The sequence below is a fragment of the Periophthalmus magnuspinnatus genome, chromosome 3 (assembly GCF_009829125.3).
Source record: "Periophthalmus magnuspinnatus isolate fPerMag1 chromosome 3, fPerMag1.2.pri, whole genome shotgun sequence".
Taxonomy (NCBI): domain Eukaryota; kingdom Metazoa; phylum Chordata; class Actinopteri; order Gobiiformes; family Gobiidae; genus Periophthalmus; species Periophthalmus magnuspinnatus.
The window spans coordinates 12,590,857-12,618,314 of record NC_047128.1 but is presented as its reverse complement, the minus strand read 5'-3'; the positions used below and the strand labels follow the sequence as shown (position 1 = coordinate 12,618,314).

The 27,458-nt window shown below is 39.9% G+C and overlaps 1 protein-coding gene across 1 annotated transcript in view; it reads left to right on the top strand.

The window, feature by feature from the left end:
• Positions 1 to 27,184, top strand: part of LOC117393795 (EMILIN-1-like) — a 42,949-nt gene extending 15,765 nt beyond the window's left edge. The window contains exons 2-16 of the mRNA XM_055232194.1: positions 2,255 to 2,380; positions 7,101 to 7,285; positions 8,753 to 9,018; positions 11,728 to 11,898; positions 13,487 to 14,111; positions 14,397 to 14,506; positions 16,256 to 16,508; positions 17,314 to 17,421; positions 17,542 to 17,754; positions 18,588 to 18,836; positions 21,189 to 21,383; positions 21,746 to 21,844; positions 21,964 to 21,981; positions 22,618 to 22,752; positions 23,493 to 27,184. Coding sequence (XP_055088169.1) covers positions 2,255 to 2,380; positions 7,101 to 7,285; positions 8,753 to 9,018; positions 11,728 to 11,898; positions 13,487 to 14,111; positions 14,397 to 14,506; positions 16,256 to 16,508; positions 17,314 to 17,421; positions 17,542 to 17,754; positions 18,588 to 18,836; positions 21,189 to 21,383; positions 21,746 to 21,844; positions 21,964 to 21,981; positions 22,618 to 22,752; positions 23,493 to 23,815 — 3,076 coding nt within the window. The 3' untranslated portion in view covers positions 23,816 to 27,184. The remainder of the gene's footprint in view (positions 1 to 2,254; positions 2,381 to 7,100; positions 7,286 to 8,752; positions 9,019 to 11,727; positions 11,899 to 13,486; positions 14,112 to 14,396; positions 14,507 to 16,255; positions 16,509 to 17,313; positions 17,422 to 17,541; positions 17,755 to 18,587; positions 18,837 to 21,188; positions 21,384 to 21,745; positions 21,845 to 21,963; positions 21,982 to 22,617; positions 22,753 to 23,492) is intronic.
• Positions 27,185 to 27,458: the final 274 nt, after the last annotated feature.

Sequence of the window (27,458 nt, the reverse complement as noted above, 5' to 3'; positions counted from 1 at the left end):
ACTGAAACTGTGAGCCTGCACTCAGCCTTAATGGCCCTAATGGCTCACTCTAATGTTCTCTTTGTTTCCTTTGTTTGCTTTGGGTCTGAGCATGGAGTTATAAATCGGAGATAGATGATGTCAAGGCTCCCATTCCTGTTCAAAAATTGCTTCTTCTTCCCTTCTCTGGCTAAGATCTGTACCTCACTATCTTCAAAGGAGTGCTTAGTGTTTGAGATGGAGACGTACGGCAGACTGCGGTCCCGGGGAGCTCTTGCGACAGTGTTGGTACATTCTCTTATGGAGTGGCTGTTTAGTAATATCCAGTTTACCAGCATTTCCTCAACTAAATATGGTGTCTTATTCTGCATAGGAAGGTGATGAGATCCTTCATTTGTCCAGGAGTGGTTCATGTAGACAAGGTTTCAGCGGTGGTTGTCTGGACACTGTTTTTGCCATTAAGACGTTTCAGTTTTATCCAGATGCTATTTTACATTTGATGGAACTGGCCTGAAACACTGGGAAGCCAATCAAATACTAATCAGGTACTACAATGTGGTAGATGAAACAGCCATCATGCAATAGGGGCATAATGACCCATAATGATGTTAGCAAGTAAACAAAGATGTCACTCTCACTCTAAAACTCTTCAATTCCCAGTGTTTCAGGACAGTTCCATCAAATGTAAAATCCCAGTTATACAGTGTTCCTTAATGGCTTAGCCCTACCACTCAGTGTTCACACAAATGGTTCAGCCCTACCTCTCTCTGTCCTGTTCAAATCATCATAATGACAAGTGCACTGAACAATCAAGTGCCCCGTTTATCAGAAATCTTTCCCCAGAATTGTCTAACATGTTTTATAAAGGTTTGCGCTCAATGTTTATGTGTCACTGTCTCTGTAACAGACACCCAGACTCCAAATCCAAATATTTATCCACTAAAGAGAAGAGTGTAATATAAAGACAGGATTTACACTGGAGGAACAGACAGAGAGAGAGAAAGTGTGTGTGGTGTGTCAGAGAGAGATAGAGAGATGGAGAGAGAGAGAGAGAGAGAGAGAGAGAGAGAGAGTGTGTATGTGTATGTGTATGTGTGTGTGTGTACGTGTGTGTGTGTGAGAGAGAGAGAATCCGTGTGTGTGTGAGAGAGAGTCTGTATGTGTGTGTCTGTGTGTGGAGAGAGACAGAGTGTGTTTGAATGTGTGAGTGCATGTGTGAGAGAGAGTCTGCATGCGTGAGAGTCTGTGTGTGTGTGGGGGGGGGGGTGAGAGGGGGGGTGCGTGTGTGTGTGAGAGAGAGAAAGAGAGTGTGTGTGTGTGTGTGTGTGCGTGTGTGTGTGTCGGGCTGTTGGTTCTTTTTGGCGAAAGGTGGAAATATATCTTTTGTCACAGACTTTTGGAGCAGGTGAGGGTCAAGCGAGGTGAGGACACATGTGGAGAGCAGATGGGACAGAGAGAGAGAGAGAGAGGGAGGGAGGGACAGAGGACAGGGAGAAGAGAGGAGAGGGTTTGGTACTGAGTGAGGGAGAGAGAGAGAAAGAGAAGGAAGAGAGGGCCATGACAGAAAAAGGGGAGACTTGGAGCGAGAGAGGGGAGGAGCGGGATAAAGGGGAAATGATGAGAGAAAGTGAAAGCGAAAGAGAGTCATAAAGAGGGTAGAGAGAGAGTGGAAGAAAGAGTGTGAGAGAAAGAGAGAAGAAGAAAGCAGGTCAAAAAGGGAGTGGAGAGGGAGCGTTATATAGGATGTATAGAAGTAAGAGAGAGACAGAGAGACAAATAGAGAGAAATTTAGAGAGATGGACAGAGGAGGGACCGATGAAGGGAGAAGGCAGAGAAAGGAGGGATACAGAGAAGAGAGAGGGGAGAGAGAAGGAGGAGAGAGAGAGAAGGAGGAGAGAGGGACAGAGAAGAGAAGTGTGCTGGTCAGAACGTATGCCATTGTTTTTCATTTAATCTGATTATTTCAGGAATCTAAACAACTCCATCTGCACAAACACAAACAGAACAAAACATGTGAGCGATAATACTGCTTTCAAATGTATCACAGGGAAAACAATAAACATAGCATATTTAGGTCATTAAAGGTTCACTGTGTAACTTTTCTGGTGAGAGTCTGCCATGCTTTCTTACTCTGACCTGTAACTTGCCTAATAGCTGGTGGTTGCTGCTTGTTTCCATGGAGACGTAGCCTACATATTGTTTTTGTACGTCTTGTCGACTGTATGGATGATCACATGACTTCATATCTGTATCTCCGGTGTGTGTTCTCTTGCAGAAACTGGTGTGCGTTCGTGGTCCCTCGCACTGTGAGCTGTGTGGTGGAGGATGGGGTGGAGACATATGTGAAGCCCGACTACCAGCCCTGCGCCTGGGGGACGGGGCAGTGCAGCAGGGTCGTCTCGTGAGTAACATGCTGCTAAAAACACGCACACAAAAGTACAAGATCAGCGTTAGCGTCTACTTTAACTACGCTATTTGCAACCCTAACAATGCATGAACAAAGATTAAAGGTATTTCTTAATGAACAAATACTTTTTTTACAGGCCCATATTAGGCTGTTTTCTGATCTCTGTTACAGTGTTGTTTCCTCATCACAAACAGACCTGGAGTTGTGTTTTGTTTCATTCACACATGTTTAACACACAAACCCTGTATATTTAGGCTCAAGAAGGCTTCTTTCAAATAGAAAACACTCTGTTCCACCTTGTGATGTCATGTGGCAATTCAGGAAGTGGTCTATTGTGTTTTTAAACTCCATACACTTCACTAGAATTATTTGGATAAGTTCATCTCTGGAATTGCCAATAAACTGAATGTACAATAGCTTTTAACCTCAAAACTACCACTTAATGGCATCACAAGGTGGAACAGAGCATTTTGAGCTTTGGAGATGTAGACAGACTAATAATAAAGTATTACTCAAACATGTCCGAATAAAACAAAACACAACTCCAGGTCTGTTTTTGAGTAGGTATTATAACAGAGCTAAAACCTCACACGAGTCAATTGTATGTAATAAAGGACCTTTAAGGTTAGATGTTAGGGTATTGATTGTGCTGTTACTGAGCCTGAATAGTTATTAAAAATCCTATATTACGCAAAATTGACTTTTGTGAGTTTAAAGCTGTGTTATAATGTTTCCTCATAAAAAACATAAATGGAGTTGTGTTTTGTTTCATTCACACATGTTTGAGTAATCCTGGTTTATTAGTAAGTCCAAAGCTCAAAATGTTCTGTCCCACCTTCTAATGTCATTTTACCTTTAGTTCAGTAGAGATTGGCAATTTAAGGGCTGAAATCACCCAAATAATTCTAGTGAAGGTGTATGGAGTTTAAAAACACAGTGGAGCACTTTTTTTATTGCCACATGACATCACGAGGTGGAACAGAGTGTTTTCAGTTTGAGAAAAGAGTTTGTGTATTAAACATGTGAATGAAACAAAACACTTAAATGAAGAAACAACATTATAACATAGATCAAAAAGTAGTGTAACATGGACTCTTTATTAAACTACTTGTACATTATTAATGAACAGTTTGCAGTGGTTCAGAGTTATTCCTCACTTACCTTATACATTCCGAGCAACTTAATTATTCACCACGATGAGTTTATACGCACTTTTCATAACTTTCATTGACCAAAGCAGAGTTTTGCTGTCACACTAATGCTAATAATAATATATAGCGTGCTAAGCGTGCACTTCTTGATGCTTTATAATTAGATCCGGACAGTACGCAGCGGACTTATTTTGAGAGCTGCTTATGCAATATATCTGTACTGGGGCCAGACAGATACATGCTAGAAATCAGGTACAGGCCTTTAGGGTGTAGTTATAAAGTTACTGCAGCATCTTCATAAAAGTCCTGTCTATTTGAGCTGCTCCTCTGATCGCATGTCTATAAAAACCTCATAAAATCACTATTGTAAACACTAATCCTACAGAACATTTCCCTTTTACAGTAACAGACCAAAGCTGTGGTCCTAAAGGGCTTTCTCTCAGACTCATCTTTGGTTTTCTGTTTCGTGTTGAGTTTAAACTGCAGCAGTGTCCACCACAAATATGTCCGACATGAGGTCATCTGGACCCAGCCCTTTGTGAAGGACCAGACAATAACTCAACTCCACAGAGAACAGAGCCAGGGTAGAACAAGGATATAAAGATTACACACTGAATATAGTATGTTAATGAGGATGCATGCGTTTGAGCTTCCTCTTATCATCTTTCATCATTCTGAAACCCAGAGAGAGAATTGTGCATTTAAAGGCCCGGTATCCAATTTTTTTCCATGTACTTGAGCGAAAGGTGACTTACCCCGGTACAGATATATTTGTATAAGCAGCTCTTGTGGTCAAAATAAATTTGTGTACTATCAGGAATCAGTGTGTAATCAGGAAGTGCTTGTTTGCATGCTATCATTGCAAAACTCCACACTGGTCTCTGAAAATTGTTAAAAGTGCTTATAAACTCATTGCAGGGAACAATTAGGATGCTCAGACTGCATAAGGAAAGTGCGGAATAACTTTGGACCACTGCAAACTGTTTAAAATGAACTAGTTCTGTTTTTCACATTTTTAAGACTCTGCAAATAATACAAAAGAATGACCTTTTATTTGACTTTAAACATTTACAAACATGTTCAGAAATGCATTTGATTCTTGTATTATTTTAGCACTTCAGTCTTTTTCAAATGTTAATGCTCCAGTGCTGTGTTATGTGGAAGTGAATTTAGATTTGAAAACAGCACAAATTTAGTTACAATTCTAGCAAAAAGAATAAGCCATGATAACTGACACATAAAAAGTACTTTTTATATTTAGAACATCTACATCTGCAGTGTCCAAACTGTGGCCATATATGCACACTTCTGCAGAGCTCTAAAACATTGCACTGTACAAGAGTGAAGCAGCTGCACTGTTTTGGTTCCACATAACAGTTATTGTTCGGTAGATAAACAGCATGTGTAAATCTGCTCCAGTCACTTTGAAATGAGTTCAAATATTTCCACTTCGTGTCAATCATGTGACCTCCCAGAACAGAACCCAGAGACAATCCAGTACACAGTAAAATGTGTTTTATTTTTCTCATCATATATGTGTGAGCGAGGTAGGCTGCATGCCTGGACATTTAAAAAATGCCACACTGTGAAACATTCAAGGCTAATGACATCTCCATGGATACAGGCGGGTTGTGTTACTTATGAGACAGTAACTTCACAGTCTAGTGTGTAGTACTTTTTAATGTGTTTTTGCAGTGTAGTATTTTTTGCAGTGTGGTGTTGTTTTTGGGCTGTTGTTTTTGTTTTTTTTTTTACAATATAGCACTTTTTAGTGTAGTATTTCTTGCACTGTAGTACTTTTTAGTGTTTTTTTTGCAGTGTGGTACTTTTAGTGTGTTTTTACAGTATAGTACTTTTATTGTGTTTTTACAATGTAGTACTTCTGTGCGTTTTTGCATTGTATTTTTGGCAGTTTTTTGTTTTGTTTTTGTTTTGTTTTTTTGTTTTTTGCAGTGTAGGACTTTTTAGTGTGTTTTTATAGTGTAGTACTTTTTGCAGTGTAGTGTTTTTTTACAGTGTACTTTTTTTGTTTTTGCAGTGCTGTACTCTTTTTAGCATGATTTTTCAATGTAGTTCTTTTTGCAGTGTGGTGTTTTCTTACAGTGTAGCATTTTTGTGTTTTTGCAGTGTAGTACTTTTTGTGTGTTTTTACAGTGTAGTATTTTAGTATGTTTTTACAGTGTAGTACTTTTTAGTGTGTTTTTGCAGTGTCTGCTTGATGTTGTTGCTTTGCCTGGAATATTCCACAACATAATATTATACATATAACTTTATGGAGACAAGCGGGTGACTCTACCTGGCCAAGTTACAAGTCAGATCTGTGGAACGGTGAGATGCGTTAAAGTTGACGTGCATGATTTTTATTGTTTGAAAATTGTGAAAACAGAACAAGTTCAATTTAAACAGTTTGCAGTGGTCCAAAGTTATTCCTCACTTACCTTTAGAATTCAGAGCATCCTAGTTATTCTCCATGATGAGTTTATAAGCACTTTTCACAAATCTCAGAAACCAGAGCAGAATTTTATTGCCACACTAATGCAAAGAACAACTAGCATGCTAACAGCGCAGCAGCCCTACTTACTGGTTTGCAGACTAAGGCCAAACAAATGTTACTTAATCATATTCAAAATCAGGTACAGCTCCTTTAAACAGAAAAACATTCCACCATCCTTCACTCTTCACATCACCAAACTGTGCCCAGGTTAGATCTGGATTTGATTTCATGAAGACAATGATGTGTTCATCCCTCAAACTTTTCACACCAAAGCAAATATTTGGCTTTCCAAGTACCACCAGATGTAAACCAGGTCTATAATAGGACTACTCCAGGTCTAATCTAGGACTAAACCAGGTCTAATCTAGGACTAAACCAGGTCTAATCTAGGACTAAACCAGGTCTAATCTAGGACTAAACCCCAGGTCTAAAAGTGGATGTAATTTCCATTGTAGTTCTAAACAAGAAATGATCCAAAAGAAGACAAAAAAAGTATAAATGAGTGAAAAAGGCAAAGATGTACATGCAGAGGTGGGTAGTAGTCAAAAATTTTACTCAAGTAAGTGTGAGGTTACTTCAAAGTAATATTACTCAAATAAAATTACAAAGGAGTGATCCAAGAAATTACTCGCAGTGGGAAGAGTCATTAAAACTTTTACTCAATAAAGATATTTCTCAAGTAGGAGTAAAAGTATGCTGTTATAAAAGTTCTCTGAAAACTACAATTTATTAAAAAAGTTACTCAAGTAAACATGACTGTGTACTACCCACCTCTGGGTACACGTACCACAGTTTGAGAAATGCTTGATGCTTCGCGTCAAACGCCAAAAAGTTACGCTTTTTCAACTCGTGGACGCAAAGCATCCAATGCCTGAACATACAAGATGCACCGCGTCAACAGATTCGCGCCACTCTGACGCTTGAAGACACGCCACAAAAACACAGGGCAGCTGAGGCGCGCATCCATCATAGACTTTGCATGTAAGCTCGATGCCCCGGTGTGAACGCACCATTATTCACTTTCTCTATATGTCAGTTATAACAAATGTTTGTCCTTGTTTTTCTCTAGATACCGGACTTACATGCGCCCGCGGTACAAAGTGGCCTACAAGATGGTGACTGAGATGGAGTGGAAATGTTGCCAGGGCTTCAGTGGAGAGGACTGCAACACACCCCCTGCTGGTGGGACTGGGGTAGTGCCGGGACACAACGGGAACCATAACTATGGCCAGGGGGGAACCAATGGCAACTATGGTCAAGGAGGAACCAATACGAACTACGGGCAAACGGGGACTGATTTTGGAACTGGACACGGGACAAATTATGGAGGCGGACATGGAAACGGATTTGGCGGGACTGGAACCAACACAAACTATGGGCAAGGCGGCAGTGGCACGAACTATGGACAAGGAGGGGGGCAGTTTGGACAAGGGGGACAGGGAGGAGGACAGGGGGGAGGACAGGGAGGAGGACAGGGGGGAGGACAGGGAGGAGGACAGGGGGGAGGACAGGGAGGAGGACAGGGAGGAGGACAGGGAGGAGGACAGGGGGGAGGACAAGGGGGAGGAGGGACAAGCTACGGTGGATCTGGCACAGGACAGAGCGGAGGAAGCACTGGTGAGTAGATTACATATTTATTTATATGATTTTATATCTTTAGTAAAAGCCAAACGTTAAATCTGTCAAGCAGACAAAAAGTTGTAGGAATGAACTCCATCCTCAGACCCAAAGCAAACAAAGGAAACAAAGAGACCAATAGATCTAGCCAATAGGAGGGTAAGCACCCACTGAGAGTTGTATGAATATGCTAATTATGACTTGGGCAGGGTCCACACTTAGTGTAGCTCATTAGACCTAGCCTACATCCTGAAACTGTTGGTGTTTCCAGTTTCAGTGTAGTTAGCTCCTAACTTTAGATAGATATAAGGCAGTGTCCACCAGTAATCTGACCAGAACTGAAGAAGTGGCTTGGACGAGCAGTGAAACGTCTTCACTTCTACTTTTTGGCCGCTTAACAGATTTAGGACAGACTTTTGACTTTTAAAATGGATCAGATCTGGACGACTAAGAGACTGCACAGACACTTTATATCTTATTTTTATTTAGCAAGGCTGCATTCAAGATATTGGTATAACGATATATACTGTGACAAACTTGTACACACCCAGTATCACACTTAGTAGTGCATGTTTTCTCTTATCAAAAACTGATAAAACATGATAAAACTGTACACAGCAACAAACCTGATGTGATGTGCAGTAGTTTCATTAATGGGACGCACACTGATTTTATTGTGATAGCGCTCTAAAGTGGGAGTGACTTAGTTCAGAAAGCAAATGGAGGAAGGATTCAGAGCGTCAAGACATGTTAATATGTTGCTTTGGGTGAATATAGCATTTTCAAAGCAATAAAAGGTAACATGGTGATCTAAATATGTTATATGTTAGCAGTTAATACACCATAGAATTAAAATACCCCCTCTTTAAATGAATGGGTATGAATGGAAAAAACTGGCACTTTAGTTACAAAACATTATTGCTACCAGCAGATGGGGCTTAGACAGGAGTATCACAGTTTAAATAAGGCTAAAATGTATGTATTTCAAAAGATCCAAATGCCTACCTCTGTTTGGTCTTGAAAATGGTGTTTAGACCTTTCTAAAGTTTGTTACTTATCATTGTGGTAGTGGTGGTATTGAGACTTTCCCTGCGCCTTCTCCAGGTCGAGGGGACAGTGAGAGGGTCCGAAGGCTCGAGGACCAAATACAGAAACTGACCAAGAACCTGCAGGACCTCCAGACCAACATGAACCGACCAGCAGGGGGCAGCGGTGGTGAGGGAGGAGCTAATACGGGAGGACAAGGAGGGTCCTGGGGAGGAGGAGGGGGCACAGGGGGGAGGAACCCCGCCGACGCTGCTCAGCCTGAAATCACAGAAACCATCAACAGTATTCAGACCAAACTGGACCAACTGGACAACCGCACTCAGGTCAGTAAGGAGTCATATATAAACATGTGTAATAACATCTTTAAGTACTTTAAAGGTGCACTATGTAACATTTCTGATGGACGGTCTACCACCTGCTTGTCTCCATGGAGATGCAAGAGCTTTGTGGTCACTTTGGTATGAAACCTATGTGCAAGTTACGGGTCTGTGGAGAGGCCTGTTTTTCAAGGTATTTCTGAGCAATAATAATAACAACATAGATGAGTTTAATGCCATACTGCGGAACATTCCAGGCAAAGCAATAACATCAGAAAGGTTACATAGTGCACTTACAAAGACGACATATTGTGCCTGTGTCTGCTCTATAGTTATAATCAATGACACCTGTGGATCATTATTTTAATTTGAAATATTCATCTAAAACAACTTAATAAAAGAAACAAGTTGATTTCTGCGTTAGAACCTGCCCAATGAAAGCTGACAAAAATCTCTCCAAATACAACTTCGGGTGAGTAAATGGGGAGGAGAAACAACTATAACATGGTTAATAGGTCTGATGTAAAACTCAGACGTGATAGTTATTACATGAGTACAAAGTTGCCTGCATTGTTGTGTTCTTGAGCAAGACACACACATTGCTTACTCCAGTTTGAGGTTGCATACCAAGAAAAGAGCTTCCAAAAATCTGGAAAGATAATCATGTCAAGTGGCAACTAATTCATATTCAACCCATTTCACCACAGCCTCCTGTCAGCAACAACCAAACAGTAGAAACATTTTGAAATGTCTCAGATTTGATCAGCACATCACATGATCAGGACACTCACAAAAAGAAGCCGAGAACAGCTGTGGATAAATAGAAAACCCAAAGGACTCTATGTTTCTCAGCATCTGTTACTGTTGAACCAATCCACCAACCAGTCCATCATGTTGTACTGTTAAAAACAAACTCACAAAGGTAAGATCTTAACAACAGGAGCACTGGACACATTGCACTCTCCACAGAACATCACTCCTCTCACCCACTACAGAAACGCCTCACCCCTCTGCACTTTCCCCTGTGCTCTCTCTCTCTTCTGCCCTCTCCCCTCTCTCCTTACCCCTCTGCTCTCTCCCTCACCCCTCTGCCCTTAAGACAGAGATACAGAGCCCTCAGGTGGAGGAAGGCCCTCACCTCTCTGCCCTTACCCCTCTCCCCTCCCCTCTGCCCTCTCTCCCCTCCCCTCTGCTGTCTCTCTTCACCCCTCTGCCCTCTCTTCTCACCCCTCTGCCATCGGGACGGACGTACAGGACGCTCAGGTGCAGGAGGGCATGCTTTGGCAGAAGCCTGATCCCCTCACTGATCATATTCCTCAGGATTCCTATGCGTCCTGGAAATACTAGAAAACCTGGAAATTAATTGGCCTGTTTTACAAACATGGAAAATACATGGAAAATGCAAAAAAAAAAAAAAAAAAAAAAAACAGTTCTGGAAAATGTATATATTGTCCTTGAAAAGACTTTACTGTATTAATGGATTTCAAGACCTTTACTGCCAACTATTAGAGCAGTTGGGTTTATTAAAAACCTCCTCTAAAATTCACCAAAAAGCAGGAAATTACACTTCTTTTGTACATATTTTTTGTATTTGACCTCCTCAGCTCTACAACACCAGACTCAAGTCCCATTCACATGTGGAGGAGCCCTGAACACTCACTTGTTTATTGTGAGTCTGTATCATTGGGTTCACATGTGTCTGATTTCAGTTCCACAGAAAACACGTTGTGTTGGTCTCGGTGTATAATTCATTTAGACACTCAGACTTACATGTAGACTACATCCTTATTATAAAAACTGTATAAAACAGTAGACGCATGATTACATAACTAAAAAGGTCCTGGAAAATACCTGGAAAACACCTGGAAAATTATTTCAAGAAGAGTGTGTGAACCCTGTTCCTGAACATCAGGCCCCGCTGAGTGTTTTGTAAAGTCTGTTGTAACGTGAATATGTAGTTTTTGTTGTTGTAGTGTGTCTGACTGTCTGTGTATATGTCAGACAAGCTCTGTGTTTGTGAAAAAGAATTTTCACTCAGGGGCAATAAAGTCTAAAGTCAAAAAGTAACAAAAAACAAAAAAACTAAAATAAGTGAATAACTGTTACATTCTGTTTTCATGCTCATATGTGTTCATATTCATTCATGTTCATATGTGTTCATGCTCATATGTGTTCATATTCATTCATGTTCATATGTGTTCATGTTCTCACATGTGTTCATGCTCATATGTGTTCATGTTCTCATATGTGTCCATGTTCATATGTGTTCATGTTCATATGTGTTCATATTCATTCATGTTCATATGTGTTCATATTCATTCATGTTCATATGTGTTCATGTTCTCACATGTGTTCATGTTCATATGTGTTCATATTCATTCATGTTCATATATGTTCATGTTCTCACATGTGTTCATGTTCATATGTGTTCATATTCATTCATGTTCATATGTGTTCATGTTCTCACATGTGTTCATGCTCATATGTGTTCATGTTCTCACATGTGTTCATGTTCATATGTGTTCATATTCATTCATGTTCATATGTGTTCATGTTCATGTTCATATGTGTTTGTGCTCATATGTGTGCTCCTTCCTCCATTGGCAGAAAATAACCAGAAAATCTATAACTGTTGAACAGTTTTCTAAGTAGATGTATTTGATTGTGTTCCTCTGATTCATTTCGATCCTACATCATTTTGTTGCTTTTCCGTAGGCCCATGATAAGACCCTGGTGAGCATCAACAATCACCTGGTGAATGGTAAAGGGAACGACGTGGACGGGGGGGTGTCAGGGGGAGCGTCAGGGCCGGTCCTGACGTCACTGAAAGAGGAGATCCTGAGGGAGCTGGAGAGGAGGGTGTCTCTGTCCTGCTCTGCCTGCCAGGTAACAGCTACAACTACTGCCCCTAAAGCACACTGATAATTAAAGGTGCTCTACCTGATGTTTACTGTCTTTAAGTGTATCTGTAGTGGGGCCAGACACATTTTGCTCAGATATCTGGGAATAACCGGGTACAAGGCCTTTAACCATAGTTACATCTTTCTTAAGCTTAACCTAAACCATAACCTTAACCTGTTTTAACCCACACCATGAGAACTTGATAGAGTTTTGTCCCCACAGTGTCATAAATACTTGCTCATTATATCAAAACTGTGACTAAACCAAGAATATAACTTAAGAATGCATATATTGGCTGTATGTAAGGCCTAAATCCCAGTCATTTTTTGCATTGCATTCTTCTGAGTCTTGAGTCAGCATTACCTCTGACCACATTCACACATTTAGATAGAGTGTTAAGTTTTTTATAGAAAAGTAAACTACACCCCTCTAGCGGGCAGTGGAGATACTACAACTGAATATTTGTTACAGGAAGAACTCTGTAACTCTCTGGAAGCAGAGTTCATTTTGGCACAAACTTTTGTTTGGAAATTAGCCCTGGCCTATGGACATGGCACAGGTTGCTACAATGTTTTCTGTTCTGTTCCTTTTAAATAAACTACTAATAGAAAGTCAAAATATATAATATAGTAAAAATATATTGCTTATTTTCAATAGACCTGTCCTGATAATCACTATATCGACTACGGTCTGGTTTTGGGCTCTGGATTGTAAAGTGGAACTTTGAGCGAGTCTCCTCTCCTCCCTTTCATTCATTTATGTTTAGATACTTTTATGTGACTGTACCAGATTTCTTTCCATGCAGTTGAGCAAAATTTCTCTTGCCTCAGTACAAATATATTGTAAAAGTTGGTAATGAGACTGCATTTTCTTGTCTCTGAACCAAGTAAGGCACTATTAGCATTCTAGTTGTTTTTAGCATTATAGTAACAGCAAAAGTCACTGAAAGCTGTGAAAAGCACGTACAAACTCATTGTGGTGAATAATTAGGATCCTCAGAATGCCTAAGTTAAGTGAGGAATAACAATAGACTGTATACCTTAAATGGACATAGCTAATACACTAGCGACCATGTTACAAATAGGAAGTGATCATTGGCACTCTTACGGCTCCATCGACTGGCTCCAGTTCACTTTACACTGAAAAACTGTGGCCCCTCTCTATAACTGCTATAGTGAGCCTTGTCATTTTGGTCTTAAATCTATTGTGTCTTTAAATCAACATATGAACATTAATAACAGACTTTCCCCAAGTTTGCATTAGCAACAGGTTTGATTGACTGCATTGCAAAGCACCCACTCCCTGCTAAACCAGTGGTGGGGGCAGTAAGGGTTGTTATCTTCAACAGCCTTGCTCCTCCTTTGGTTGCTATTATACTCGCAGTCAGAATATATAACTATTTGACTAGAGCTGAACTCTATGGGTAACATCACACTCACTTAATCCATTCCTTTATATGTTTTTAGACAGTAAAAATCAGGTACAACACCTTTAATATGATATTTCTCCTTAAAAAAAAGCTAATGTTTAGATATTTAATACAAAGTTACGTAATGTGCTCCATGTTCTGTAGGCTGGAGTGGAAGACCTTCGGCGTCAGCAGTTGGAAGACCGCGAGAGGATCCGAGCTTTGGAGAAACAGCTCAACGCTTTAGACTCTCGGCACCGACAGAACCAGGACGCACTGAGACGAGACCTAAACCGAGTCCAGTCCTGCTGCTCGAACCTTCAAGACCTCCAAAACCGAGTGTCCAATGTAGAACGCAAGATCACGACCACATCCGAAAACCTCGACAATCTACAAAACCAATTACACAATGAGCATGGAGGACAGGAGGGGGGGAACAACTTTGGAATAACTCAAGGAGGAGACAATCAGCAAGTAAGTGTATTACTGAAGAACTTTGAGAGACACGTCAACAACACGCTTCGCAAAACCGATGAAAGATGCTCAAATGTGGAGAGCAGCGTTAAGGAGTATTTCCACAAAGAACTTGGCGATGTACGGACAACGTTTCTGGATAGATTTGACGACCAGGCCTACAGGATAGCAGACGTCGAACTCGATGTGAGCAACGTGAAACAAAAACTGGATGATCTCACCAAACGAGTGTCCAATTTGGAGAATAATACAACGTCTATCGGGAAAAGGGTGGAGAAGTGTTGTGGAGGCGATGGAAGAGGTGGAGGAGGGGTGGGTGGAGGGGAGTCAGGCGGAGTCGGAGGGTCAGGAGGGGGCAGAGGGGTGGAGGAAGGGGGGAGAGGTAAAGGAGAAGGGGGAAGTGTCTGGGGAGGGGGAGGAGCAGGGACAGGAGGAGGTGAATGGGGAGAGGGAGGAGCAGGAACAGGAGGAGGCGAATGGGGAGAGGGAGGTGCAGGAACAGGAGGAGGCGGATGGGGAGGGGGAGGTACGGGTGGAGGAGGGACTAGGCCACAAGGGGGTAGTGTAGGGCGTCCTGGCACAGGAACAGGAGGAGGAGCAGGGACCCAGAAGTCTTTGGAGTGGAGGGTGGTGGCGAACGAAGACCAGATCCGACACTTTAACACCAGACTCAAGGACCTGTCTGTGTCTGGAGAGTCCCTCCATGACAAGGTGAGACTGAGGAGTATTTTTAGTTTCACTTTCAGTTTGTTAGAGACCATGATTTACATCAAAGCTTTTTTGTTAAATTGCAAAAATGTTAAATTGGAACTAAGAAGTGAGAGCACATTGGGTTAAATGTTTGCCCATCAACTACCAAGTCACTGGTTCTATCACACCCAACTGCATGCGGGCTCTGAGCACAATAACTTAGCAATAACAAATGTCAGGTTAGTTCCCATTCTTAGACTTGGATTTGAATCAGACTTTAGTCACGATTTTGACTTGAGACTTGACTTGGATTAGATAACTTGGCCCGTAACTTGAGACGACGTGGTGCTTCTTCTCAAAAAAGAAAAATAGAACCCTCACTTCTCTAATTACAAATCAAAATACTTGAACTAACTAAGTAAAGACTTGAAAGTAACTAAAAAGAAACTAAAGACTTAAAAGGACTTGAAGCTCAGATCTGACGACTTGGACTTGACTTCACTATAAAGTACATATCAGTTGTGTTCCTCATGTTGCTAATGCTGCTAATTTGGCCTTTGAACATGCTTGTCTCTTGTCCACTGGTGCCAGCAGAGGGTGCCCTACTCCAATATATTTATCCTACATACACAATATGAATGATCCAATCCAATCCAACTTTATTTATAAAGCACTTTAAAAACAACACAGTCAACCAATGTGCTGTACACAGGTTAAAACACAAAACATGAGATGGAATAACATTAAAAACAGAACATGATAAATGTCAAGTCTTTACACTGAGTTAAAAGCCAAGCTAAAAAAAATGAGTTTTAAGAAGAGATTTAAAAACAGGAAGTGAATCGGCCATTCTAACATTCAGTGGAAGTGCATTCCAGAGTTTAGGTGCAGCCACTGAAAAAGCCCGATCACCCCTGTGTTTCCTTTTTGGCCTGGGGACCACAAGGAGAACCTGACCTGCAGACCTGAGGGAGCGGGAGGTCGTGTAAGGCACCAGCAGGTCAGACAGATACTGTGGGGCCAGGCCATGCAGACAATTAAAAACAAACAAAAGAATCTTAAAATCAATACGAAACTGAACAGGTAGCCAATGTAGAGATTTCAGAATGGGAGTTATGTGGTGAAATTTCCGAGAACCAGTAAAAAGACGAACAGCAGCGTTCTGGACGAGCTGAAGACGGGAAAGCAGGGTTTTATTGAGACCTGAATATAAGGCGTTGCAATAATAATGAATGATGACAAAATATCAAAATTAATGTGTTCAAAGGCATAATACTGGCATGTAAGGCAGAGACTAGTGTTGTCATGATACTAAAATTTCAAACTCGATTTCAATACTAAGGAACTGACTCAATACTAAATACCAGTTCTGATACCACGATGATAAAAAACACTCTTTCTTTAGACAATAGAATGTGATTTGCAATGTTAAATAGCAGTACTTTCTTTTATATTCCCATGTGGCCTCTGTGTAATCCCTTAGTTGTCCAGGTAGGTTCCGTAGTGGTCCATGGGCGTATACCAGTCTATGTGTCTTATACTTGTTGTGATTCAGCTCAAGATCATTCCAAAGCTATTCTGGAAAGGTACATTTCGGTCCTGTGAATGTGACTTTTTCAGTATCAGTACCTGCTCAAATGCGTATCTAGTTTCGATGCTTGTTTTAGTATCGATTAGTATCTGATTTATGATTCACAGCTCTAGTGAAGGCTAAAAGGTTTGTTGAATGTAACACTGTGCTGATGTTGTAAACCTCTATCTGTCCTGCAGGTGGTGGACTTGACCGTGGATGTGCGTAAAATCAAAGACATTACCGGGGACCACGGGGAGAACTTTAACCGGATCGTGACGGAGGTGGAGACTCTGGGAACTGGCTGTGAACTGTGCGGACGAATGGAGGACGAGCTCAAGAAGATACAGAACTCCTCCCACCACACCCTGATCCAGATACAGGACCAGATCAGGACTATCCAGACTAGACTGGACTCAGACCGGGGATCCAACCAGGACTCAATAGACAGAGGCAAGGGTGGCAGTGTACTCACTATCAATCTTAAGATCAATACTTGAATCTGATTGGTCAAACCTCAACAGTGTAACAAAACGAAAACTAACTTTTGTCAAATCCAGTTGAAAGAAAACCGCAGACATGTTTTGGTTCATTTGGGCGCTTCACATCTGGCTCTGCCTCAAACCACTATACTGCTCTGTGATTGGTCTGAACCACTTGTGGCTAGGCCTGTCACAATAACTCATTTAGAAGCTTGATATATCACTACAGAGAAATATTGTGATTAACAATAATATTGAAACTACTTTATGCCACTGATTAAGATTAAAATAAAGCAAGATAATCCCAGCAAACCTCTTTTAAATAGTAAGTATCGCTAAAAGGCTGGAGCTGCAACTAATAGCAGAAGGAACCAATATTTAGTCATAGAAGTCACTTTTTCAACCCTCTTCAGCTTGTATTGTAACTGAAATTTAAAAAATCTAATTTTTTGTGAAGAAATAGTACACATGATAAATATAGATCCCCAAAATATGTTGTTTCGGCTTTCATATATTGAATGATAAATTGATATAGTCATTATCATGACAGGTCAACAGCAGCAGCCGAGCCAGATGGATTGTTTGGAGTCTGTGAACTCACTCGCACTGAGCAGGACTTTATAACTTAAAACTCAAAATATATTCATTTTAAAAACACTTGATATTTGACAAGATTTGACAGCATTAGATTTTTTTTTTTTCAAATAGAAGTACCGGTAGTTGAAGTGGTAAAAACAAGAAGGAAATAATTAAATGAATTTGTTCTATTCCTGCAGAGCGTGGAGATCAGTGCTGCTCCAGGCTCCAGGAGCAGGTGGACCTCCTCAGGCAGGACGTGCAAAGGTGCAGTGGGCCGTGCAAAACTGCCGCCGACACACCCACAGGTCAGTTCCCGTGTGGCAAAGCTGGCAAGTTTGCTCAAATACATAGGGGAAAAAATTGATATTTTAAAATGGATTTATGAAGACCCATCCTAATGCTGTAACCCTGCTCCTCCTCTCCAGGTGGAGAGAGCCCTGGTCTTGGCGGCTCCTCCCCTCCCTCGGTGAAGCCTTTGGATGGGCACAGTGTGATCGGAGGTCCCCTGAGCTCAGAGCAGCTTAAGGCTCTGCAGGGTCAGCTGGCGGAGGTTATCCTCTCCTTTAGCTCCATCAACGACTCCCTGAGAGGCTTTGAACACACGGTGAACAAGCACAGCAGTGTCATCACAGACCTGGGTGAGAGACACAGATGCATGATGTGCAAGGAGGAGTTTTCTTTAGGCTGTGACCCAGGCATAATTAAAAACAAGATGCCTATTTCTCAGGCTATTCTCAGGGAATCTGTTGCCAAAAATGTTATGCCACCTAGGCCAGATTACCTTCACTGTTAAGTCATGGTGATATCTAGTTTAGTCATACTTGAGTGCAGGATTGGGTCACTATTATACCATTTTTAGAAGTCCTCCTGTTTTTCTTTACTTATAAAAAAAAATAATTATCTGTTGCATTTACTGGCCACCTGGGGGCAGAACTGAGTGATATGAAATTCAAAGGAAAATATTCAGTACTTTCAACAGTATTCTCTCGTGAGCATCATTTTGTAGTTTTGCTTCAGCCTGTCAACACATTTTGAAGGGTGAAATCAACTCTAACTGCACAATATTGTTTAAAAGCTGGAGTTACAATAAATACATATCTGAATGAAACACTTGTATCAATAATGAGTCATAGTCAAGTTAATTATTCAACCCTCTACAGCTCAGATCTTAACACAGAAAAGTAACAAAAAGTTATCTACTAGTACCATAAATGTAGTACCTATGATACATTTTGAGCCCAAAAAACCTACTGTTTCATCATTTACTGAACAATAAGTTGATATAGCAATTATCATGACAGGCCTAGTTCTGCCAAAAGCCCTAAGCTTAACCAAAATACCTTTTCAGGATTCATAGAACCATAGTTACTCATGCCACTTAGATTTTAAACGGGATCACAATGCTTTCCTCTGCTCTTATTTTCAAGGTTACTTTGCCTAACCCCTGTTTAACTTTTTACCTCCTCCACAGGAAACACCAAAGACAAGATCATCTCAGAGCTGGATAAGATTCAGATGGAGGTGTCGGAGCATGTGGAGGAGAGCAGGGAGCGCTGGGACCGTGTGGCCCAGGATCGGCGTAGGTTTGAGGGCGGCATTTTGGCAGAGCTGGGGGAGTGCACCAGGTCCGGAGAGGGTCTGGAGAAGAGGCTTTCCAAACTGGAAGGGGTCTGTGGGCGGCTCGATGGGGTCACCGACTCTATCAGCAAAATCAGAGAAGGTACAGTCATAACGATTTTTTTAGCAGTTCACTGTTCAGAGATACATTTGTGATTATTGGTCTAGTCAAACTGTTATTTCTAATGTATGTTTTGAGTTTCAAAACACATTTCTAACCAAATAAAGATTGAAATAGAGAGGCTGAAGGCTTCTAGATAGAGAATTTAGATTTACAAATTTTTTATTAATGAAAATCACAACTCGCTTTTTTTTTTTTTCTGACATTTTGATTTCATAATGCCACTGTCTTTGTTATAAAATGACTATTAGTATGTTTTGTAGAGTCTGTATATTCCAAATAATGATTACAATGATTGAAATACAACATTACGATTACAATTTTTTTTGATGGACTGGTCACAATTATTTGATGCAGCAGTGTTATGGGCAGATCTAGGATTGTGTAAAGGGGTCAAATGTTATGACCTCTCCTCATTTGAAAGGTTAGTCTTCAGATTATAAAATGTGATTACGTCCTACTCCCACCTTATACCTGGCTCCCAAAAATCAGCATTTTTAACAATATTAATTTAAGCTGCTCCCATCTGTATCAAAGTGATTGTCCTTTGGGTTTTGAGCTAATCTGAAACCTAGCAATTGATACTTTGCAGTGACATCACGTTAGGAGGGTTCTACATGTATGTTTATTGGCAAATATTCACCAATTACCATGGCGACACAATGCAAATATTAGCAAACACTCTCAAAACTTGTATTTATTTATTTTTATTTATTTGATAGGGACAATGCACATTAATGAACATCTGTTGTGAACAAATGTAAATATGCCGGATTATAGCTACAGAGCTAATTTACATCCGCAGTCCCTAGGCAGGTAACAAGTACAACAAATACATCACATTAGTACAACATATGAAGGGTTAAAAAGTAAGAAGGGAGGTACATATTTTGGCTAATGATCACCTGACTGATTTGATTTCAGCCAGAGTTTGAGTTGAGTTTTAAAAGTGGATAATGTGGAGCACTCTCTTATTTGAAGAGGAATGCTGTTCCAGATCTTACTTTTCTTCACAGAAAGAGCATTTTGTCCAAAGGCAGTTTTTCTATAGGGCACCTCACAGTCTCCTCTGGAGGAGGCCCTGGTCCTCATGCTACGGGTGGCTTTTGTTTTGAAAAGGTCTGACATGGGAGGTGGGGCTAATCCATGTAGCACTTTGTAGATAAAACATGCATATTTAAAATGTTTAAAATTATCAAAACTAAAAAGATTATGCTTTTTTTAAATATTACAAACATGGAAAGAAAGCGGTTTCCTATCAAAGACCTTTAGGGATTTTTTGTAGAGCAATTCCATTATTTTGAGTGTACTTAAATTTGTTAAAGACCAACTTGTGATACAGTATTCAATGTGAGATAATATCATTGAATGGAGAAACACTCTGGCAGCATCAAGGGTTATAAATGGCCTGATTTGCTTAAAATTTTGGAGATTGAATTTAACTGTATTGGCAATTCTTTTAACATGATTCTTAAAACATAAAGTAGAGTCAAGTGTGACACCAAGGTACTTCAATTCAGTTACAATTTGTAATTCTTCTCCTCTCAAGAATACTCCTGAATGTTTTAAATCTTGTGGCTGCTTTGTAAACATCATACAAACTGTTTATTTAGTATTTAGCAACAGACAAGGTTTAAGCAGCCATTCATTTACAGACTCCATTGCTGTAGTTAAAATGGAGGATGCCTCTTTTATACTCCTCGCATGCGTGTAAATCACGGCGTCGTTGGCATACATTTGAAAGTCAACATTTAAACAAATTGAAGGTAAGTCGTTAATATACAGTGAGAATAAAAGCGGGCCAAGTATTGATCCTTGAGGCACACCAAGTGGAACATCTACAAGGGACGACACTGTCAATATGTACACATTGCTTCCTGCAGAGTAGGTTTGATTTAATCCATTCAATTGCATCTGGAGAAAAATTGAAGTTTGTTAATTTTGTCAATAGTATGTCATGATTGACAGTGTCAAACGCCATTTAAGATCCAAAAACACTGCACCAGCACATGTATTATTGTCTAATTTGCTTTTCACCTGTTCAATAAAGAAAATCTTTGCTGATTCAGTGGAATGATTTACACGGAACCCAAATGCATCGGGTGTAGAGCAGAATGAAAACAGAAAATTGTTTTAAAATAGTCTGAAAACTCAAGAAAAAAATACATTTTCAGCAGCCTGTGATCAGTTAGGGAATGTTGATGACATCAGCTGCAAAGTATCAATAGCCTAGTCTTTACTTATTGCATAATTCTCTTCTGTGCTTCGAATTTAAGAACATACAAAGTTCACCATGGTTACTGGTTTCATATACCTCACCTTGTTTGTCTCCAGGCCTGAACCGTCACGTCTCCAGCCTCTGGTCGTGTGTGGGCGGCCTCAACGACACTGTGGTGCTTCATGGAGGCCTGATCGATCTGATCCAGAGCAGTGAAGAGGAGGTTCACCGGAGAATCAAGAGTCTCAACTCCAGTCTGAGCAACGCACTGAAGGACCTGCAGGGGGCGCAAGCAGGGGAGGTGGCCAGAGGTAAGGGCATGTAAGAGAAGAAGAGAGGTGAGGGAGGGGCAGAGGGGAACAGATAAGAGAGGGGCAGAGGAGGAGTACAGGTGAGGGCGGGGCAAAGGAGGGAGTGGGAGGACAGGTGAGGGAGGGGTAGAGAAGGGAGGGTCATATGGGGGTAAAGCCAGAGGTGGGGTGGGTATGTGCAGGGGGTGAACGGGGTCAGAGGTCAGAGAGAGGCACGCAGAAAGGGTCGGTATGAGGCCTTTCTTTGTGGAGTTTGCATGTTCTTCCTGCGCTACTCCCTTCTGGACTCATTTTCCACATCTTAGCGGGACGTTCCTGGTTAAATAAAGAATAAATTAAATTCCATTTGTTTTATTCTCCAGGACCTCCAGGGCCTCAGGGGGAGAGAGGGTATCCTGGTGCGAGAGGTCCTCCTGGGCTGCCGGGACATCAAGGAGAGGTCGGACCACAGGGATCTCCAGGTGAATACAGAAATTCAACTTAGACTGAGGATCCATGCATGCATGGATCATGTGTGTTTGTGTCCTGGTTTGTGTTTGTGTCCTGATTTTGATTTCATATATTTGAAAGTGTTTTACAGGTGTCAAAGGAGAAACAGGTACTCATTATGAGTCAGTTCTGCGATAATCTCCTGCTACACCTCCTGCTCAAACAAACTATAACACACCAGTACAAGTTGTATTGTGTAGTAGTAAAGCAGTAAGGGAGAGACAGACAGCCCTACCTCATTATTTCCTAACCAGACGTACAGGGACCCCTGGGTGTATGCAAGCACTTGCCAGGTGTATTTGAAATGGTTTCAGATTTATTTTTATTTATTTATTTTTTTTGGAATTGAATAGTATTTGGATCTAAAATGTTCTTAGTAAAACAATTTACATCTTGAATAATGTTTGTGTAGGATCACTTGACATAATTATTGTTAAAATAAAAAAAGTAGTTTAAATTGACTCTATTAGCAAGAAACTACCTAAAATAAACACCAATGCACAGTATAGGAGGTACTCAAGAGTGTGAGACAATGCTTTGGGAGTACACAAGATAAAAAGTTAACACTGGCCTCAAACAGCTGCTTACAGTAGTTACAGCAGTAGTGATACTAGTGCATAAATACTTCTAATCACTTATTTCCACTTATCAGTCTTTCTTTAAAATGTATTTCTACTTCTCTATTGGTGATATATCTAATTGGGTTTACACATTGCCTTGTTTTGGATTTTTAAATGTTCCTCAGGTCTGCCTGGTATCGACGCTCTGGTTCCTAAACTGTCCTTCTCAGCGGCTCTCACTTTCCCCATGGAGAAAGCGGGGACTGTGGTGTTTGACAAGATCTTTGTGAACGAGGGAGACTTCTATGACCCCAAAACTGGTAAAAAAAAATAAATAAATAAATAAAATAAAAATACATGATTTGAGTCAGACAGGATACATACAAGCCTATAGAGGAAGAGGCAAAGAGCACTTTATTGTATAGTAAAACTTCACTTCTCTCACAAACTGGCATATAGCAAGTGAAACCAATTTTTTTCCATGTATTTGAGCTAAATGTGTCTTGTCCCAAGATAGATATATTGTATAAGCAGCTCTTGAGGAGTGTAACATCTGCATCAAATTAAAGCGTTTTATTGTCCGATAATTAGCAAGTGTGTATTAGCCTGCTGGTTGCCGTTAGCTTTACCTATCGTGACAGTAAAACTCCATTCTGAAAGTTGTGAAAAAACACTTTTAAACTTATTGCAGTGAATAATTGGGATGCTGTGAATGCCTAAAGTATGTGAGGAATAAATTTGTTTAGGAGAGAGTGGGCACTTAGCAACGCTGTCAATGAAACCTATTGTTAACACTAGCGGGAGCAACCTCTGGGAAATAAGGTGCTTTATTTGTCTGTTATTAATGTTGATACCTTGATTTATGGACATAATAGCAAAATAAAAACACCAGGATCATGTATAGCAGGTTAATAAAAATATTTTACCTGGCTAGCAGGTTAGCTATGTCCACTTGTATATAAAGTCTATGGTCTATGGAGGAATGTTCAGCAGCTACCATGGTGATACAATGTACATACACAGCAAAAGAGTGTTTTTATACCTATATCCTTTCTCACAGGTATCTTCACTGCTCCTGTCGATGGACGCTACTTCTTCAGCGCCATTTTGACCGGATACAAAAATGAGAAGATCGAGGCGGTCCTGTCCAAGTCCAACTACGGGATGGCTCGTGTGGACTCCGGAGGGTACCAGCCGGAGGGCCTGGAGAACAAACCTGTGGCAGAGGCTAAGACCAGCGCTGGATCCTTAGCTGTGTTCAACCTGATCCTGCCCCTTCAGGCCAGAGACACTGTGTGCATTGACCTGGTCATGGGAAAACTGGCTCATTCTGTGGAGCCTCTCACTGTGTTCAACGGGATGCTTCTGTATGAGAATATGTGAGTCAAGCACTTAGACGCAAGAGGAGTTTGAAGAACTGATTTGCTGTTTTGGCTGTAGACTGTTTTGATATCGACAACTGCAAATATCGGCTATAGTCCAAAACAGCATGAGAAATAGTGGGTATCGGTAATATCTAAAAAAATCTATTTTGAAATATCTGTAAACTCTCACACAGCTCACTCTCAAAAATACATATGCTTCTGTTTTATTTTTGCCAAGATTATTTAGTCATAGACTAACCCGACTAATTTTCAGGTGGTAGCGCCAGAACTAAAAATCAAATCGTGATCTCATTAATGTGACGATCTGCTATTTTGGTCAAATCCCATACGAAGCTTACATGAAACATGATAAAACCGAAATTGTGATGTGGCTCCAAGAAATTGTGGATATGTCAAATTGTCCTGTACCTAACGCTGTCACGTTGTCACTGTTCAACAATATAAGGCACTTACAAAAATACCAAAAGTGTGGATTACCGAACAAAGACCAAAGCAGTGTGAGGACAGAATGTAGTTTTTAGATGCAGTAAAACAGTTATTTTAATCAGTCTATAATGATCTGCAGTAAACACCACTTCATTCTTGTAAATGTGTACATTTTGTTTACTCCTATAGATTATATGCTATTGTTAAAAGATAGCTGTGTGCGCTGTAATGGTAAAACATTTGATCAAAACTTGGGATAAAGAGGCTTATATGTTGCTGAAACAATTGTATTCTAAAGCTGTGCATGAAGTTAAAAATCCATGCATGTGAATACTAGTAATGTACTAAAAGGTTTGTGAGAGCTAGGAACAAGCTAGATAGATTTTAATACCTACTTCCTCCTTCCATAATTCGAAAATCAGGTACCATAGTTTAAAGGTCCTATATTACACAAAATGGATTCTTGTGAGCTTTAAGCCATGCTATAATGTTGCTACCTCCTCAAAAACATACATGGAGTAACATACATACGTGGAGTTTTGTTTTGTTTTATTCGGACATGTTTGAGTAATCCTTTATTAGTCTGTCTACATTTCCAAAGCTCAAAATGCTCTGTTCCACTTTGCGATGTCATGTAATTGTAGTTTTCCAGTTTTCAACAGCTCCTTTTACCTTTAATTCAACAGAAATAGGCAATTCCAGCGGTGAAATTATCCAGATGATTTTCGTGAAGGTGTATGGAGTTTAATAACACAGTGGATTGTATTACAACATGACATCAAAAAGTAGAACAGAGTGTTTTCTGTTTGGAAGAAGAACTCAGCCAAAATATGCAGAGTTTGTGTGTTAAACATGTGTGAATGAAACAAAACACAACTCCAGGTCTGTTTGTGATGAGGAAACAACATTATAACATAGACCAGAAAATAGAGTAATATTCGCCCTTTAAGGTAACATTCTTTTTTGAACTTTTAATGTTATTATGTTGTTCCCTCAGAAACACTCCCAAAGATAAACATTATTTTTGAAACATGAAATACTAATGAAAGGAGTCGTATTTATTCAAAAAAGGATCTGTAGCTTATTGTGTTTTTCATACATTTTAGACAAATACATTTCTGAATATACAGATTGTACAAATATAAATATACTCTCTACATACTCAAAACAATACAACTGATTATACGCCATGGATACTTTGAACTTTGGGCTTGGTGCTTGGTGCTTTTCCATATGACCATGTGCTGCTTGTGGCAATGATGTAATGAAAGACTTTTGGATCCCTCTGCTGACTGAACTGTGCACTGCTCCTGAACTATTGGGAAACTGCAGCAACAAATGTCAAAGAACAGAACTCTGAAAAGACACGTTTTAATATGGGATGATCCTATGGACTGTATACAGATCTGAATCCTTGGACATGTGTGGTGATTACAACATATGAGTGTATTTTTATAGGCTGAAATGAACAGTTGTGTTTATATTTGCCTTGTGAATGTGTTTAGAAAGTTGCACCTTTATTTCCTTATCTACACTGCAGAAACTGAATGTCTTGAATGGGTTAAAATGACTTAGAGCAGTTATGTCACCTGGACCTGGAGTATTTAAGGTGAGACACTTCAGGTTAATAGGAAGAAATCTTACATTTAGAGAAATCATTCTGAAACATCTAATGCAGTTAAAAAAAAAAGAAAGAAAAGAAAGAAAGAAATGTATTACACATTTTACATCATTTAGTGTTACCATATCAAAATAAATACAGACAAAATGCACCATATTTGAATCCTAAAACTAGATGGAGCCAGGTTTAAATGTCTTGCTTCATTTTGTCGTCTTATTAGATCCTAAAAATATACAGAGGGATATTGGATCTTATTTAGTATTTGAGTAAACTAGATTTGACAGAAAATTTGCCAAAAAATTTTTGGAGTTAAAACTTGATTAAATCAGAATAGATATAATAAAATACTTCAGTATGATTTGTCAGAATCTGGTTAAGTACAAAATTGTAAGGTTTGGTGTGTGTAGGTGCTACTTTAAGGGCTGAACCTTATGTCCCTATGTGGGGACTATGCATTCTGATAAAACTGCCTTTGAAGTTACAATGCCCCATGTGGACTATGGATGAAAGTTGATCAAATTAAATAGTTAACATATTTCAGTACAGAGAGGACAAATTTGCTGTTTCCACAAGAACAAGCTGACCCAAAAAAAAAAAAAGATTGTTTTGTCTGTAGTTTCTCTCCTTAAAGAAGCACTATGCCACTTTTTGATAGAGAGTCTGACACCTGCTTGCCTCCAGGGAGATGCTGTTGCTTTGCCTGGTTTAATGCCATACTGATGGCATTAAACCTTTACCATTTCTATGGAGACGAGCACGTGATGAAACAGCAGATCTGTGGAGAGGTGCTTCCACTCACAGAAAGGCTGTGGAGCTCCCAAACAGGAAAGTGATATAATACACCTTTAAATACATTTCATTACATTACTGAATTGTTTAAATCTCCTTACACATTGGCAAATATCTTGAAATAAAAATAACAAATTAATTAATATTTAAAATTTGTATCATTTTAACTACTCTATATATTCTGTTTTGCAGTGTTTGACTTTGTTAGAGGATGTTTTTCAGTTCATTTTGATGGACGAATGTTAAAGGGATATCAGTGACTATTTGAAAATCCTATTAACAGAACCAGAGACACTGCAGCTGGCATGTTTTAAATGTGCCAAAGTATTTATTCTTCATATTCACATGGTATTGTTTTAGGTTAAAATAAAAACATGAGTACAAACATGGACCTTTACCACTCTCACAGTGTAATATGTGATTTTATGAAGCAGCAGCAGACGCCTGAAGTGGCCTATAGTGTATCCACTGTGTCTAGTAAAGTTACAAAAGTGCCTGAAATCATTGTAAATAAAATACAATCTAAATGAATCAGCTGTTTGACTAATAATAATAATAATAATAATAATGCCTTACACTTGTAATGCGCTTTACAGGCTTGTCAAAGCCTCTCAAAGCGCTACACTATTGAATTTACATTTGGCTGAACAATATCGGCAGATCTTATCAGCCATAAAAACCCATATTGGCATACTGGGCGGTATCTACTTCTCACCAAACAAACAAGTCAAGATTAAGCTAAATGAAATAGCCTGATGGGATAAACCTGAATAAATCGTAATAATGGGGTATTTTTTATGTTATT